This window comes from Ursus maritimus, unplaced genomic scaffold (genome assembly GCF_017311325.1).
Source record: "Ursus maritimus isolate PB19 unplaced genomic scaffold, ASM1731132v1 scaffold_13, whole genome shotgun sequence".
Lineage (NCBI taxonomy): Eukaryota > Metazoa > Chordata > Mammalia > Carnivora > Ursidae > Ursus > Ursus maritimus.
The window spans coordinates 16,444,637-16,461,372 of NW_024423675.1; the positions used below are offsets into that span (position 1 = coordinate 16,444,637).

General features: G+C 36.8%; 1 protein-coding gene across 1 annotated transcript in view; it reads right to left on the minus strand.

Annotated features, from left to right (window-relative positions):
- The window catches only part of HACE1 (HECT domain and ankyrin repeat containing E3 ubiquitin protein ligase 1), a 100,829-nt gene extending 84,295 nt beyond the window's left edge, over window positions 1–16,534 (minus strand). The window contains exons 1-5 of the mRNA XM_040627573.1: window positions 16,211–16,534; window positions 10,467–10,521; window positions 9,019–9,108; window positions 8,162–8,266; window positions 3,667–3,742 (exon numbers count right to left, since the gene is read on the minus strand). Coding sequence (XP_040483507.1) covers window positions 3,667–3,742; window positions 8,162–8,266; window positions 9,019–9,108; window positions 10,467–10,521; window positions 16,211–16,286 — 402 coding nt within the window. The 5' untranslated portion in view covers window positions 16,287–16,534. The remainder of the gene's footprint in view (window positions 1–3,666; window positions 3,743–8,161; window positions 8,267–9,018; window positions 9,109–10,466; window positions 10,522–16,210) is intronic.
- Window positions 16,535–16,736: the final 202 nt, after the last annotated feature.

Genomic DNA, 16,736 nt, shown 5'->3' on the forward strand with positions numbered 1-16,736 from the left:
CTTGATTTTGTGTAAAGCAAGTCAACATTGCCTTCAGTAGTTTTTACTGATGTTCTTTTGCTTTGTTCTCATAGACCTCTGTTAGAGGCAATGAATTCTCTGACAGTTGTTGGGGAATGTTATAGGCAACTTCGTCAAACAATTATTCCACAACTCCTGTTGCTCCACTTTTATAATTTTGCTGAGTTCAAAACAAACCAAATTAAGTCCAGTTACCTCACCCCTAACAACAATATGTATAAGGCAGGGAAAAATCTACGAAATCCTGCCATGATTTTATGGTTTACGGTGCTGAATGACAGAGCCTTTGCAGACATCAATACTTTGAACTGTTCTTTTGCTTGCCACTATCCCCAGGCCATTCTTGACAATGTGCCTTAGTAATATTCAGGATGGGTGAGCATAAAATGTACTTCGTTCAAAAAATGGTGGGAAAGGGCACCTGGGTGGCTCAGTCAGTTAAGCATCTGCCTTTAGCTCGGGTGGTGATCCCAGGGATCCTGGATCCCCGCCCAGCAAAGAGCCTGCTTCTTCCTCTGCCTCTGCCGCTCCCCCTGCTTGTGCTTTCTCACTCTCTCTCTATCAAATAAATACGTGAAATATTAAAAAAAAAAAAAGTGGTGGGAGAGTGATTTTGAAGCTGAAGGTGGGAAGGGCAGGCTCTCTACTGCAGGCTGCTCTTGAGCACATCATCTTGAAGAAAAAAGCACATCTAGAAGCTAAAGATCTGGAAAGTGATCCCCATAACTATCCATGCCAAAGACCTTTGGAAAGGCTCTGAACCCCCAAGGTACCTGAACAACAGTTAAGCTCACCACTCTAATGTAGCATGCTCTCTTTCACCTCCAAGCCTTCACTAATCTATTCCGTAGAGCCAAAATTCTCTTCCCCAGCTTTCTCCCGACCCCACAACTACCACTTTCACCAGTCTAATTTCTGTTTGTCCTTCTGGCCTCAGCTCATGTGCTATGTCCCTGGAATGCCTCTTCTAATGCCCTAGGTGAGAGGATGGGTCCCCTGCTAGGACTTCCATAGCATCTCGGTCTCCTATGTTGACAATTCATTACACTGTGTTACCACTGACTGCTAACTTTCCAGTCTTTCTGTAAGGAAAAATAAGATAAAAACATGGAGGGAGGCAAATCATAAAGGACCCTTAACTACAGAGAACGAACTAGGGCGGCGGGTGGGGGGATATGCTAAATGGGTGATAGGCTTTAAGGAGGGCACTTGTGATGAACGCTGGACGTTGTATGAATCACTAAATTCTACTCCTGAAACCAATACTGCACTAGATGTTAAGTAACTTGAACTTTAATAAAAACTTGGAAGAAAAAAAAAACTTTCCTATCTTCCTTATAAGTTTGGGGACAAGGACCACATTCATCACTCTATCCCACAACAGCAAAGGCCTAGCACATAGTAGGTATTCAAGAAATTCCTGTTGAAACAACAAATGAAGCAAGAAATATGAGGAGTCCTTTGTGAGGGTGATCAGCCTAGAAAGCATGCAATCAACAGTTCTCTCCTTTTGTAAGAAAAATCCTGGGGCTCTTGGCTCCTCATTGAAGGTTTCTTCCAACTCAGGAGCCATTGGCTTTACTGTCCCACATGTTTGGTGGCAACTATTCAGTCCTGCAGCAACACATTTTCACCAGCCCCACTTCCTTCAGCTGATGGGGGGGGGGGTCAATGGGCCCAGCTGTTGAATTAATTCCATCATGGTGGTCTGGGACTAGGCAGAATCATGTTGGTGGCCAGAATAGTTTCCAAGAGGCACACTATACCGTGCAGGGCCATAGGAGAAAACACGAAGGTTGGTCCCAGGCAGAAAGAGTGCAGAGACTATTTTTCTATAACAAGCTTTGTAGAGTCATTTGACTCTTTAAATATATGCATTAATATATATTTTAGGTAAAAATTTGATTTTAAAAACTTTTCTACTCTTCTTAAAAGTTCAGGAGTGATAGGGAGAAATTAACAGATAAAAATTTAAGTGATTAAACAGAGTATGTTAATATTGATCATCTTATCTTGCCTATACTAGTGTCCTAAGGATAGGTCTATGTCAGTTCCATAGTTTTATAATCCTCAGTAGTAGCTACCATATCACTAAGCATCTTGTAAATACTCACTCTACAGTTTTTCTTTATAGAGTAGATGGCATTATGTTGTTAATATGTAACAAAATCCAGATTATCACAGGAATTGTGGATTCCATATAATAATGATTGAGGCATTCACGGAACAAAGCAAATCTTAGGGAAGCTGTTTTTTTATGCCCAGCACCCCCATTTTCAAAAAATTTTTTAATCTGAAAGTCTTGAAAACTGGCATGGTATATAAATAATATTCTCTATCCACAAATTAAAAGATTCAGAATCTACAAATACTACCAAAAAGGTAAAAAAAAAAAATTTTTTTTCAAACCAAGGAACAGACTTTTAACTACAGAGAACAAACTAATGGTTACCAGAGGGTAGGTGGGTGGGGGGATAGGTGACATAGGTGTAGGGGATTAAGAGTACACGTACCATGATGAACACTGAATAATGTATAGAATTGTTGAATCACTATAGTGTACATTTGAAACTAATAAAACACTGTATGTTAACTATACTGGACTTAAAATTAAAAACTTAATAAAAATTTTTTTCAGTTTTATTGAGGTAAAATTGACAAATAAAATTGTAGGATATTCAAAGTATATAACATATTGACTTAATAGACATTGTGAAAGGATTCTCACCATCCACTTAATTCATACATGCATAACATCACATATAGGAAGGTAAAATTTAATATATAAAATTTAACATCTTCTGTCACAACTTCAAAATAATTTCTCAATAATCTCATAATTCTATTTTATCTCTACTTCTAAAATGAAGAATGCTCCATTAAATGACGACAATGATTAAAATTTTTAAATTTCAGGTACAGAACTATTGAATCAATAAATTGTACATCTTAAACTAATATAACACTGTATATTAACTATATTGGAATCAAAATAAAAATCAAATTTTAAAAAATTTTTGGATTTCAACAATCTTTTCAGAAATATCCCACACTACCTCCAAATAAACATCTATATGGGTCAAAAATACATTAACTTATTTTTGAAAAGAAAGTGACACAGCAAAATGGGTAAAAGTACTAGTTCAGGTAAGCTGTAACAAGTTTGAAGGATATAGAACAAAATATTAACAGTGATTATCTCTGAGGACAGACGATACAGTTAGTGATCAGTCCATTCATTACTTTTCCTTTCCACCTAGCTATGCAATTTTTCTGAAATGTACATATTAAAATAATTTAAATTTAAAAGTCATAATGAAAAATAGCTCTCCTATAATGAACTCATAACACAGCAGAGATGCTCCTAAAATATCCCCTGAAAGTCAGTAACAAAAGCTAGAGGAATAAGCCTTCAAATTAAATGAAAGGTCACAAACAAAAAGGAGAAAGGAGAAACATAGTGAACCCATAACTTCTCTTAATAAACACAGCAGAGAACTATGTTTCAAATCTTTCTGCATCTTCTTAATTACACAAAGAAGTAACCTGCAGAAACACTTGCACTATACTATGCATTATTATCACCTTCAATATTATTTTCTAAAAAGTATTTTAAAACTGTCACATAAAATTCTTAGCACTTACTGCTGTAAGGCCTTCATTATTACAAATGTTGACATCAGCACTGTATTCTAATAATTTACTCATGCATTTCTTCTGCCTGAAAAGAAAAAAGAGACACAGATAACTGGTACGAGAAAAATAAGCAAATGACAATTATTTTACTGAAATACTGACTACACTCAACATTAGCTGATGGCAAGTATCAATCTATAGGTTTTTAAACAAACATTAAAACATTTGAAATAAAATGAAAAATTGGACATATAAAAAATATGTAACAGTGTATATGTAATAGCATATTATGTACCATATGTTACATATATGGTATTAACATATGGATATACTACATATATGGTACTATATATGATATATACAGAACAGATACTAAATAGAGTATGTACGTGTATATGTTACTATTTACTCAATTAGATCATAAATTTCAAGCCATGAATTGTGTATTTCTTTAATAAACTCAATATTAAGCACAGCTAGCTGCTCTCAATGAAACTCAATAAAACTTTACTATTAATTATTCAATCTTTTAAGTTAATAGCTAAAATTTTTATTAACTGAATAAATCTTTTTAAAGTGGAACAAATTACTTTTCTAGCTTTGGTTTTTGTATCTGAAATGAAATTAAATGTCATTTAAAAACAGCATTATAATCAAAGAAAAGAAAGAAAAAGTTCTGAGTAAACTTGTAAGTTCAACATTTACAAAGCTTATCTAATACACTGTTCTGAACACCGTAGTTAATAAATCTTCAATAATCCTGAGACAACAGACCAGACAGCCCTATTAAAATTAATACATTGTTTAAAACATGTGTTTGTGTGACAACTGGATTTCGAAAACATCTTCAAGAGCCTGTCTTAGACTACTGGCATATGGCCAAAATAAACACTTAGGTGGAAATGAGCCGGGAAATAGTCCCAAGGAGGTGTTTAGGAGGAGCCGATAAAGAAAAGGAGCAATCCATAATGCTCCCTATCCCAAAAATGAATCACAAAAGACAGAGAGCACGATGAGAGAAATGCATGTTTTTTTTCTCATTTAACAATCATTATTGATACTTTATAGAATCTCAGTATGTCAAAACAATTCACTAAATGAGCACTTATTTTGCCAAGAATTAGAGCTAAAATATTAATTAATACATGGGCTTTGCCCTTTATGAGGTCACAACCTAGCCCAAAAAATACAGAAAAAAATCATGTTTCAAATTTACCAAAATGCAACCTAAGAATACACAACAATTTTGAAGTCTTTTTTTTTTTTTTAACAATCTCATATAATCATGAGCAACACTGGATCCTCCTGTACAGGAAGCAACTATTTTCCTGCCCAGATATTGCAACAATTATGGGAAGCTTATGGTAACCCAAATGACACAGGGGCAAACCATCCTAGTGCTCGGTGGTAGCTTAATGGGTCTTCTACTGGAAAGGAGGGCAATTAAGCACCAACGCACCCAGCACTAACGGTTAAAGAGAGGAATAATAAAACAGGCCAGAAGAATTATACTACTCATCTAATGATAACTGAGGGATCAAAACAAAAAACAAACTCCCAAAAACTGATGGACAAGCAAAAGGGGCAGAAGTCCCCTCCAACTTCTGCTTCAATCTAGACAAATTTGAACTCATAAAGAAATTGTAATAAAAAGCTATTTCTGAAAACATCAGAAGCTACGGGAAGTAACATGTACTCAAGCTACTCAGCAAACATTTATGGAGCAACTCTAAGTTGTACAAGGCACCCAGTAACAAAAACTAAAATAGTCAAGTACTAAATATCAAAATTAATCTTTAGAGAAACAGAAAGGCATCCAAATTAGATATTACGTTAGGGTTACAAACTCTTCTTATTCCTTCCCTCCTCACTGACTTGCCGTGTGAATCAAGTGATTTCTGTCATATTTCTTCACCTTTAAATGTAACAGTCTCCAACTTTAATGTTCTCACACACCCACCCAAAAAAAGATAAATATGTAAGGTGATAGTGATGGATGTGTTTATTAACTAAATGCAAGGAATCCTTTCACAATGTATAGGTCTATCAAATCATAACGATGTATGCTTTAAAAATCTTGTAATTCTGTTGCTTATACCTCAACAAAGTTAGAAGAAGAAAAAAAGTAATAATCTCCTAAATGACTTAAGTCTCTGACTACAATGGCAATAGATATTTTATCCCCACATTGCATTAATCTCTTTCCACTTGTGGTTGCTGAGATATTTTTCTACATGTAATTTTTTGAAAGAGCTTTGTCACTATCCTACCAATGCTTGGGATAATGTATCTAGATCTGAGATCAATTCAGCAAGGAATTAATTCAACAAGATCTATCACCTTGGGTGTGACACCCTACAAACAAAACCAGTGTGGCTAATTATTATAAAACCAGTTGTTTAATCAGCACATTGATACCTTGTTACCTATCAGAACAGTGGACAACTGGTTCACATGGTAAATCAAGAAATGGATCAGACAAAACAGGATCAAAGGAGTATGCCTTTCCCCTGTCCAACCTAGATATCACTATGGTTCTTATATTTTTGGTTCCACTTCAATCCTTGTATGCAAAAATTTGGTCTCAGAATGATGCAGTATACAATTTTAGTCCCATAACTCAGTTAGGCAACTACATCAACTACCTAGAATTCCAGGTCAAAACAGGAAACAAAAATATTTTCAAGAGTAATCAAAAAAAGAGGGGCATCTGGGTGGCTCAGTCAGTTAAGGATCTGCCTTCGACTTATGTCATGATCTCAGGGTCCTGGAATTGGACGCAGCAGGGAGTCTGCTCCTCCCTCTCCCTCTGCCCCTCTCTCTCGCGCCACTGATGCTCTATCTCAAATAAATAAATAAAATCTTTAAAAAAAAAAAGAGAGAGTAAACAAAAAAAGAAACACATAGGAATATACCTTTGTGTGTATGTGTGTGTGAGAGAAACAGGGGGAGGGACAGAGGGGGGTAGGGGCAAAGGGAGAGGGAGAGAGCAAATCTTAAGCAGGTTCCATGTCCAGCACAGAGCCCAATACCAGGCTGGATCTCACAACCCTGAGACCATGACCTGAGCTGAAATCAAGAGCTTGAAGCTTAACCAACTGAGCCACCCAGGTGCCCCAGCAATATACTTTTATATATATGTTTTATATCATTTGAAACATGTTTATAAATATAAGTTCTTCAAACACTGAGTCAAATGCTACTTATCTCATTTTAAACATAATTCTAGGCGTTTGGTATGGTTTCTGAATCCAACAGAATTTTGTTTAAAGATTTACTTATTTTAGAGAGACAGCGCACACACATACACACTCCCACACAAGAGAGGGGGGAGGGGTAGATGGGGGAGAGAATCACAAGCAAACTCCCTGCTGAGTGTGGAGCCCAATGTGGGGCTCGATCCCAGGACCCTGAGATGATGATCTGAGCTGAAATCAAGAGTCGGACACTTAACCAACTGAGCCTGGGTCCCCAGGCACCCCTCAGCCCAAAAGAATTTTAAGATGTAAAAAATAGTGGTAAGTAGAGGCAGACACAGAGATGTGACATCTGAAATTCTCAACAAAAAAGGGAGAAAGAAAGCCATAAAAAGTATAGTAAAGTTTAAAATAGCACACAATGGGGGTGCCTGGGAGGCTCAGTCAGCTAAGTGTCTGATTCTTGGTTTCAACTCAGGTCATGATCTCAGGGTCCTGAGACGGAGCCCCAAGTCGTAGGCCCCATGCTCAGCAGGGAGTCTGCTTGATAGACTCTCCCTTTGCCCCTGCCTCCACTCTCTCCCTCAAGCATCTCTCTTTCTCTTTCTCTCTCAAATAATTTTTTAAAAAAATAAAATAAAATAAAACAGCACACAATAACATAAAGCTGCTCATAATGAAGACCAGAGTTATCAGGAAAAGGCAAAAATATATTTACATTTTGGAAATACTACCTTGATAAGGGGAAAAATTATTTAATAAAAAATTTCAGAAGGAAGAGTACTAAAGACATTATTTATTTAGAAAAATTTTGTCATAATTAAAAGGAAAAATAACCTTTGGCACTGAAAGGAGTAAGCTACCCTAATTTCGAAAGCTTACTATGGTATAGCCCATTCTCAAAAAGTTATAAATAAGCTGGGTATATTTATTCTGTCTTTAATCCCATCAATAAAATTAACTGAATAAGCAATTTAGAAAATAAGGTATGGAAGTAGATGTGGAAAAGAATGGTCAGGAAAAAGGACACCAAAAAAAGAGGTGACAATGACGCTTTTTAGAAAATAAAATATCATTATAATACAAGTAAAAATGAACTTCAAGAATATTTTCAAGAAAAAAGTATTAGTAAACAATTTAATAAATTGTTAAATATGATAGTTATTTAAATATTGAATATAATTACCCACAATCCTCTTCCCAAGGCAAATATTAGTAAAAAAAAAAAAAATCACCAAATCAAGAGTGCCTTGAATACTCATAACTGATAATACAACTTAAGCTACTCAAGGAGACAAAATATTTACCCATTTCTAGCTGCCAAATGAAGAGGTGTACAGCCTGAAATATCTTGATAGTTAGGATTTGCTCCTTTCTTTAATAGCAGGACCAAGCATTCCACCGATCCACAACTAAAACAATATTAAAAACAGTTCAGATACATTCAATAAACAGCCACAGTGACATACCTTAATTAAAAAAACAAAAAGCTCTATTACACACATTATTTTTGAGGTCCGTTATTCACCTACAATTTGATTTAACTTGTCACAAATAGTAAATATCCTCTACTTTCAAAAAGGTACATTCTATTATGAAAGCTATAAAGTATTTGAGATGCTCAAATAAAGCAAAATAAAGTATTAATACATAAAAGAAACACAGTATTCTCAATTTTTTGGCCTTCCAGAAGCCAAATTTATTATGAAAAATTAATTTTAACATATCTACCTAAGTCCTGAAAGGAAGTTAGATATCAATAACTGATTGACTACATGCTGGAAGATTATGGATAAAAATCATTCTCACACCTAAGTAAAAAATATAAAGTCAATGGCTTCATGTGCAGTTAACATATAAAATGTCATACTGGTAGGATGAGAGAAAAATGTCAGTGAATGTACCCTCTCAAGTACATGCAGGAAAGACAACCTACTGATCTGCTCTACAGCAAGCTAAGATAGTAGATGTGAGACTTGAGTCTGGTCTCAAGGTTAACATATCTAGAAAAGAATGCAAACAGAGCACACTATGCTCTAAACAGAATAAAGAACCATTCAGCAGTCCGTTCTCATCTCTTCCCATAAATATTGTGGGACAACACTGATCCAAGGCTTACTGATCACTGTGCTAGACCAGACTATAATCCAAAATATCTTCTTACTTTGCTGCAATGTGAAGCAAGCTTCTTTTCACACGTCCAAATGCATAATTGACGTCAAACTTTGAATTTGATAGTAGCTCAGAAACAGACCTAAGCCAAAAGAAAATAAAAGTCAATATGTTAAAAAAAAATGCTTTTTAAACATATTAACTCAAGTTAATAGCCCTTCAGTTACTCTAACCAATTATCCAAAAAGTTCTGTCCTACATCAACAAAAAAACAAAGCACTATTCTCTAAGCATAGCATGGTAGCCAGCACAGTTTCATTCAAAAAACAACTGCACTGGGGCACCTGGGTAGCTCAGTCAGTTAAGCGTCTGCCTTCGGCTCAGGTCATGATCCCAGGATCCTGGAATGGAGCCCCGCATCAGGCTCCCTGCTCAGTGAGGAGTCTGCTTCTCCCTCTCCCTCTCCCTCTGCCTCTCCCCCAGCTTGTGCTCTGTCTCTCTTGCTCTCAAATAAAATCTTAAAAACAAAAACAAAAAAAACTGCACTGACCTATAAACTGGTGTTGAAGTTTTCCTCATCTACTGATCTGTATCATCTGCTCTGAAGACACCTAAGTTGGCTTCAATTCCTCCTAGATTCTTGAGAAACAGAGTTGGGCTGGCTGCTCCCCTTGCAAAACGTATAGCCTATCTATATTAATTTTGGCCAAATAAAAATCAGATTTAAACATGTTTTAGTTGTATCACACAGGAAGTTTAAAGCAAAAAATTATTTATATTTTAAACTTGTTTCAAAACAGTTTCCTTGTCACCTTATTATACCAACTACCCAATGGCTAACCATAGCAGTGCCTGCTACAAGTATAAACATCTTATCACCCAGCCAGATAACTATACTTCATATGAGCCCTGTAAAAAGAGTGTCCACACTACATCAATCAAAAGAACAACAAAGTAGAACATTAGGAAGTAAGCTGTCCATCAGCCCTATCCTTTTGCAATAAAGATCAGTAGTGATCTCTGACTGCAACCATCACCATGTTTTTTCTGTCAGTGACCAACCGAATAACTGACTTAATATCTGATAATTTGTTGAGAACATCTCTTACCATAGAATTTTACAATTGAGATGGACCTTGGATAATCCTGGTTTTTATTTCACAGACAATAAACTGTAACAGAGGTTAAGTAACGTGTCCCGGGACAACATCTATGATCAAACTGTGTGTGTGTGCTTGTATGTGTACATAACATAGGTAAACTTATACTTCTCATATTTTTGAGGTGTTTTTTTTAGTTTTGGGGGGGGTTTGTTTCTTTCTTTCTTTTTTAAAGTAGGCTCCACATGCAGTGTGGAGTCTAACATGGGGCTTGAACTCATGACCCTAAGATCAAGACCTGAGCTGAGATCAAGAGTCGGACAGTTAACCAACTGAGCCACCCAGGCGCCCTTCTTTTGTATATTTATACAAAAAGCATAAATTTGAAATAGGCACTCACCTGTGTTGATCAGCCATAACCATTGGCATTAATGTATAAACAGCAGTTTCGTTATCTGAGTAAAAAACAAAACAAAACAAAAACTAAACAAAAAACATAAAAAGAATTAATTTCCATCCTATTTTTTCCCCAAAGGGTGATATTTAAAACTACCTCAGAGTTTTCTTAATTACATATAAAAAGTGAGAAGAGGTGAAAGAAGGCTAAAGATAGTGCAGAATACCAGAAGCATTTCAAAATTTGCAACAATGCAGAATTTCTTATTCTAATGCTAGGCCCCTTTACATCATCACCAAAATGCTTAGGTTCTGGATTTGACGGAGAAAATGAGACCTAATATTTTCTGTAGCTTTATCAACAGAAATTTCTTTTACTTCCAAAAAAGTGTTTACTGACTTCATGTTTTATCAAACTTACATGTAGTTTGGAGGAACTTTAAGCATATAAAGGTATTTTATATATATATATGTTAAAATAATTCTAAAACATTAAATATACTTAGTACTTGCTTCTTGCCAATATTATAACAAAGGAAATTATTTTAGAAGCTTTTACAAAACAGCATTAAAATCTTACTTTCCCGTTACTTTACACTATTCACATTTTCAGTTATATCTTTTATAGAATAAGTTCACAGAAATAGGACCCAAAGGGAGAGGTTAAAAGTCAACAATATCTATGATATTAGACTATATTATGTAAATTTCAGCTTTGTTTGGATTTATTTTTATATATTACTAATGGTCATTTCTCAAATCAATGCATTTTAGAGGTTTATGGTTTTTTGTACGTTATTTACAGAGAAGTAACTCTGACAACTCTTAAAACATTAATGCCAATGCTAAAATTAAAGAGTTAAAGTTTCAGGAGGAAAAAGGGTTTTTGCATCGTATCAAAGTATCTCCCCAAAATACTAATTACAAAGGAAAACAGTAAATTTACAGTGGAGAACCCAGCAAATACCACCCTGACCAACTGATAAACAGCAATACCACCAGATATAATACATAGTGTTATCATGTAATATCATGTAGCCTCTGATACGATCCACTAAGAACAGCACATCATGAAAAAAGATCAGACAAACCTAAATTAAGGGGAATTCCACAAAATGCCCAATCAGTCCTCTTAAAAAGTCTCAAGGCCATTAAATACAAGAAAAGTTTGTAGAACTATTAGTTTGGGGAGGCTAAGGAAACATGGACGACTAAATGGATTGTTATATCTTTGACTGGACACTAAATCAGAAAACAGACATTAGTGAGAAAACTCATGAAATTCTAATAAAGTCTGTAATGCACTTAACAGTAGTATGACAATGTTAATTCCTTAGTTTTGATAACTGTACTATGGTTGTAACAAGATGTGAACATTATGGGAAGTTGGGAGAAGGATGCATGGGTACTTTTATGCAACTTTTCTGTAAGTCTTGTATTACTTAAAATAAAAAGTTTTAACAAAAGAAGAAAAAAGGGGAATTGTTATCATTAAAAGAGGCTTAAGAAATGATCAACCAAGTATAGTATGTGGACTCTGGGTACTTATCCAAACACACCAACTGTAAGAGAATGTTTCTGCAAGAAAACTTAATAAGGACTTGATGATAATAAAAATTATTGTCGGGGCGCCTGGGTGGCACAGCGGTTAAGCGTCTGCCTTCAGCTCAGGGCGTGATCCCGGCGTTGTGGGATCGAGCCCCACGTCAGGCTCCTCCGCTATAAGCCTGCTTCTTCCTCTCCCACTCCCCCTGCTTGTGTTCCCTCTCTCGCTGGCTGTCTCTATCTCTGTCTAATAAATAAATAAAATCTTAAAAAAAAAATTATTGTCATTTGTGTTGGCTCTACCAATCGTATTGTGATTATGTTTGAAAAAAGCAGTTTACATATTTAGAAATATATACTGAAGAAATATACACCAGAGAGAAGGAAAAAAGTTATCACCATTTCTTCACATCTTTGTTCATTATTTCACTATGTGTAAGTATATCCCTGAAAAGCAATTTAGTCCTAGTCAGGACTGTCCACAAGTTCAGCATACAGAAGCAACAACTCTTTAACTACAAAAAAATAATAATACCAAAAAATCCTAGTCCTAGAAGCCCAAATGTTTTAAATGATTATCTTAAAGGCACTGTTCTAAACATTTGACATGCATCATTTCTTTTATCCTATCACTTTATGAAGTAGGTACTATTATTATCACCATTTTACAAATGAAAAAAACTAAGCACTAAATTAAATAACAAACTGTGTGATGGTAGCATTAAGTCATTAAGCTTGAATTCAAACCTGGCTGATTCCAGAGCCCACACAGAAAAAATCTTATAGTACACCCGGTATACTACATACAGTAACCAAAAGGTCTACAATACAATACTTAGTCTTTTATGTGCAATACACTCTAATTTGTTTTATTCTCTTCTATTTCATTTTTTAAAATGCTGACTGCACTAAATTGTTCTCATTAACTACCAGTGAATCACCACCAGCAGTTGAAAAATACTCCACTCAGCCTCGCTGGGCATAGCAACATTTTTTATCTCTCATGTGATACATGCCCCAACAAACATCTGAACTTCCAAACCATGACAATTTCATTAAGTCTCTCCATAATAAACAAAGTCATAAACAGGAAGTACCCTTATTTTTAATTTTAACTTATAAATCAAGTTAGTACATAATTTAAAGTGAGCATGAGCTTCATAAGGTTTGTATGGGTTTTATTTAATAGGGTGTTTATTTAGACAAAATTTAGATATAGATCTCACTTTTTAATTTACATATAACCTTATAAAAATATAGCTCACATACACTAAATGGTATGAGAAAATAAATATAACCACAACTATGATGCTAGGAGGAGACTATCCAGGAAATAGTATACTATGAAAGAACAGAATAAAATTTGTTCTCATGTGCTTCATTCTCCACACTCAGGAAGATACCTTAAGAACTAGGTATATAATTAAAGTTTTCAGAGTGATAAAAAAAAGCTTAATCTCTCACTTTTTTAGATATGTTGGCCATTTTGATTAGTTGATAAAGTTCCAGGACTCCACAACTAAAAGGAAACCTTAAAGAATAGGGGGCTCAGATTCATTATATTATATACTATTTCTCTTTAAACCAGCAAATGGGGGCAATTTTTAAAAAACTGATTATCACCCTAAGCAACATTCAAATATAGGTTAATATGGGCTCAAGTTCCATTATCTTACAATACAAGCTACATTCACTGTAAATTCAGTAATTTAAGACTATTTTCCCACATAATCAAACAATATAAACCAATTTTTTAAAGTCCTATGCAACAAAGTTAATTTTGGAGTAAAAGCTGATTTAAAACTTTCTAACCTTAATAATGTGTTCCAATTAGATGCTTATTAATCACTGAATTCCAATACAGCAAAATAAGTAGCTGAAGATTTTCTAAATTTAGAGAGGTCTCAGAACTTTCGTGCAATCTTTAAGATGCAAGCACAACAATCCGGATTTATATAACTAGATTTTTATAACACATACATATACATACTTGAAAGAGCCAATCTCAGAGAATTCAAAAAGAAAGATCCATCAGAACTTAGGGACAGGGGCGCCTGGGTGGCACAGCGGTTAAGCGTCTGCCTTCGGCTCAGGGCATGATCCCGGAGTTATGGGATCGAGCCCCACATCAGGCTCTTCCACTATGAGCCTGCTTCTTCCTCTCCCACTCCCCCTGCTTGTGTTCCCTCTCTCGCTGGCTGTCTCTATCTCTGTCGAATAAATAAATAAAATCTTTAAAAAAAAAAAAGAACTTAGGGACAAAGGACCAAGGATGAGCAAATTCATTTTAATGAAAGAAAAACAAATGAAAGCCAAGATGCCACTCTTGCCTAGCAACATGGGAAAATGTTTCATTTTTACTTACTACTCTAGTTTCCAGGGACTCTCAAGACTGTTGGTGGAATTTTCTAAAGAGTTGAGAGGTTGAGACTCAGAGCTTTAAAAATGTTGACATAATTAGATCTGTAATTCTTCTTCCACTTATTAATCCTGAAGAAAGACTTAGAGGAAGACTAAGACTTAAAAACTACAAAGCTGCTCCTCATAAAATCTAGTATCAAAACAAAAATTAAATTCACTATTTGTTACATGTTTCCTATGAAATTGTGCAATGTCATTAGGCATATTTATAGATATTTTTTAAAAGTGATGTTTTCTAAGAGCAAAATAAAAGACTATGTACAGTATGATCTTAATTTGGTAGAGAAAAACAGAAAAAATAATAGAAGGAATAAAGAATATATGAACATTGTTACTGAATGGAAGAATAACAGATTTTTTAATTTTTCCTTCTTCTTGAAATTTTCTACAATGAAAATATATTACTTAATTTTAAGACCAGGAAACATTATCAAAGTCTTCTAAATCATATTTGTGTAAAAAATAGTGGGATTTAAACTAAGCAACACAATTGCCAATTCAATGAAACTGTGCATGCTGTGTTCTTCACTAACCCATACGAATAATTTGTGGAAAATGAATGAGGACAGCACTTAAGAAATGGATTCAAAGGTAAAAGTTGGAAAGAAAACACAGAAAGTAGAAGTTCAACTTGGAAGTCTAGTTACTAAAATCATAATCATTTTCAGACAACTATTTCATACTAGCAAAGTACCAAGTAGAAAATTATTTTTCATAAAGTCTCACAAATCATCCCTATTCTTAATCCCAAGTAGAGAAATTTTTTCATGAAAATTATCCCCAAAGTTCCCAGTCCCACATTTATTAGATGACTCTCTCCGAAGGTCTCCTATAACCTACAAATCACCTCTCCAGCAGCAATTCAAAGAAAGTTTTGAAAAATGAAAGCTACACTAACTAATACAATGCATTAAAAAAAAAAAAAATCACCAGCCTTAACCTCCTAACCCTTCTCTCACCGGGGCACAGGGAACAGAAAGCCTCCTAGAGGAAGCACTACCATCTCCCACTGCCACTAAAAAGTGAGAATTCATGAGGCTGCAAACAAAACGGCTTTATTGCTCACCTTCTTTACTGCTAGCGCTTTACCTGCTCTAAAGAAACCGGGCACAACGAACTAAAATTCCTGAACTACAAGGATCATGCCTTATTCCTCTCTGTGGAAGGAAGGTTCCCAACCCACACGTAGGTCTGATAAATGAATGAAGACAGGCTGGCATAGTTTCAAAGTGTATGTATACACAAGCACAGTACTTTAAGAGTACATATTTGATATTTAACACCCTTTTATTTGTGTTTATTGTCAAAATATCAAAATACAGTACTCTCCATTTCTGAAAAGAAAAGAAAGGCTACTTGATTCCCGCTCTGCAGCTTAAAGTAAAAAAACACTATTTTGGCGCATCTCTCTACCCCCAGTTAGCAACGACTGTAAAATGACCCACAACTGTAATGTTTTCTGAATCCGGGTCTCCGACATCCGACTATTTCTGCCCCTTTGCCAAAACCCCAAATCGACGGTCGGGAGAGACTTCTTTCCTGCTTCTTCCGGCACCAGGGCCCGCAGAGCCCAGACCCTCCAGCAAACTCCCACCTGCCTGGGTGGGACCAGCGGGCGAGGGGTGGCCGGGGGTTCCAGCCTGGCCCCTCCCAGCTAAGTAAAGTAAACGTGGGCGTTTTCTCGGCTTTGGGTTAGTTTATCCACCCGACCTCGCCCCCCCCCACCCCCGCCTCCGCCACGCCACGTACGCCCGGAACACCACTACCCCTCGCCCCGCTCACCCTCGGGCAGCTCGACGGTGCGCGCGCGGCGCAGCGAGCGCGTCAGGCGGTTGAGCTGCTCCATCGCTCTCTCCATCCTCGGCGCGCCCTCCGCGCCCACCCCGCCGCCCCGGCGGCCTCCGCGCCCAGCGCCCTACATCCCGCCCCCGGCCCGTTCGGAGGGCGCAGGCACAGACTCGCCCCGGCTAACGTCCGGAGCTGCACGAGCCGCTGGGGACCGCGTCCTGGGTCTGGGAGCCGGGGACAGCCGGACCGACCACTGACGGGACACCGACCGCTGCTGCTCGCGCCCTTCCTGCCACCGCCGCCGCTTCCCTCCCGGTTTCGCACGGCCTTCTGGGAACGGTAGTTCAGAGCCAGCCGACCAGCGCGCCTGAGGCGGAGCCACGCTAGGTTCGCCGGTGGCTCCACGCCCAGACCACGCAGACGCCCGGGTAAAGAGGCGAGCGCGGGAAGCGAAGCTAAGACTGGGCGTACCCCCAAGTTCCTGGAGAGACTAGCTGTGTGGCCCCACGCCCTCTCCTGC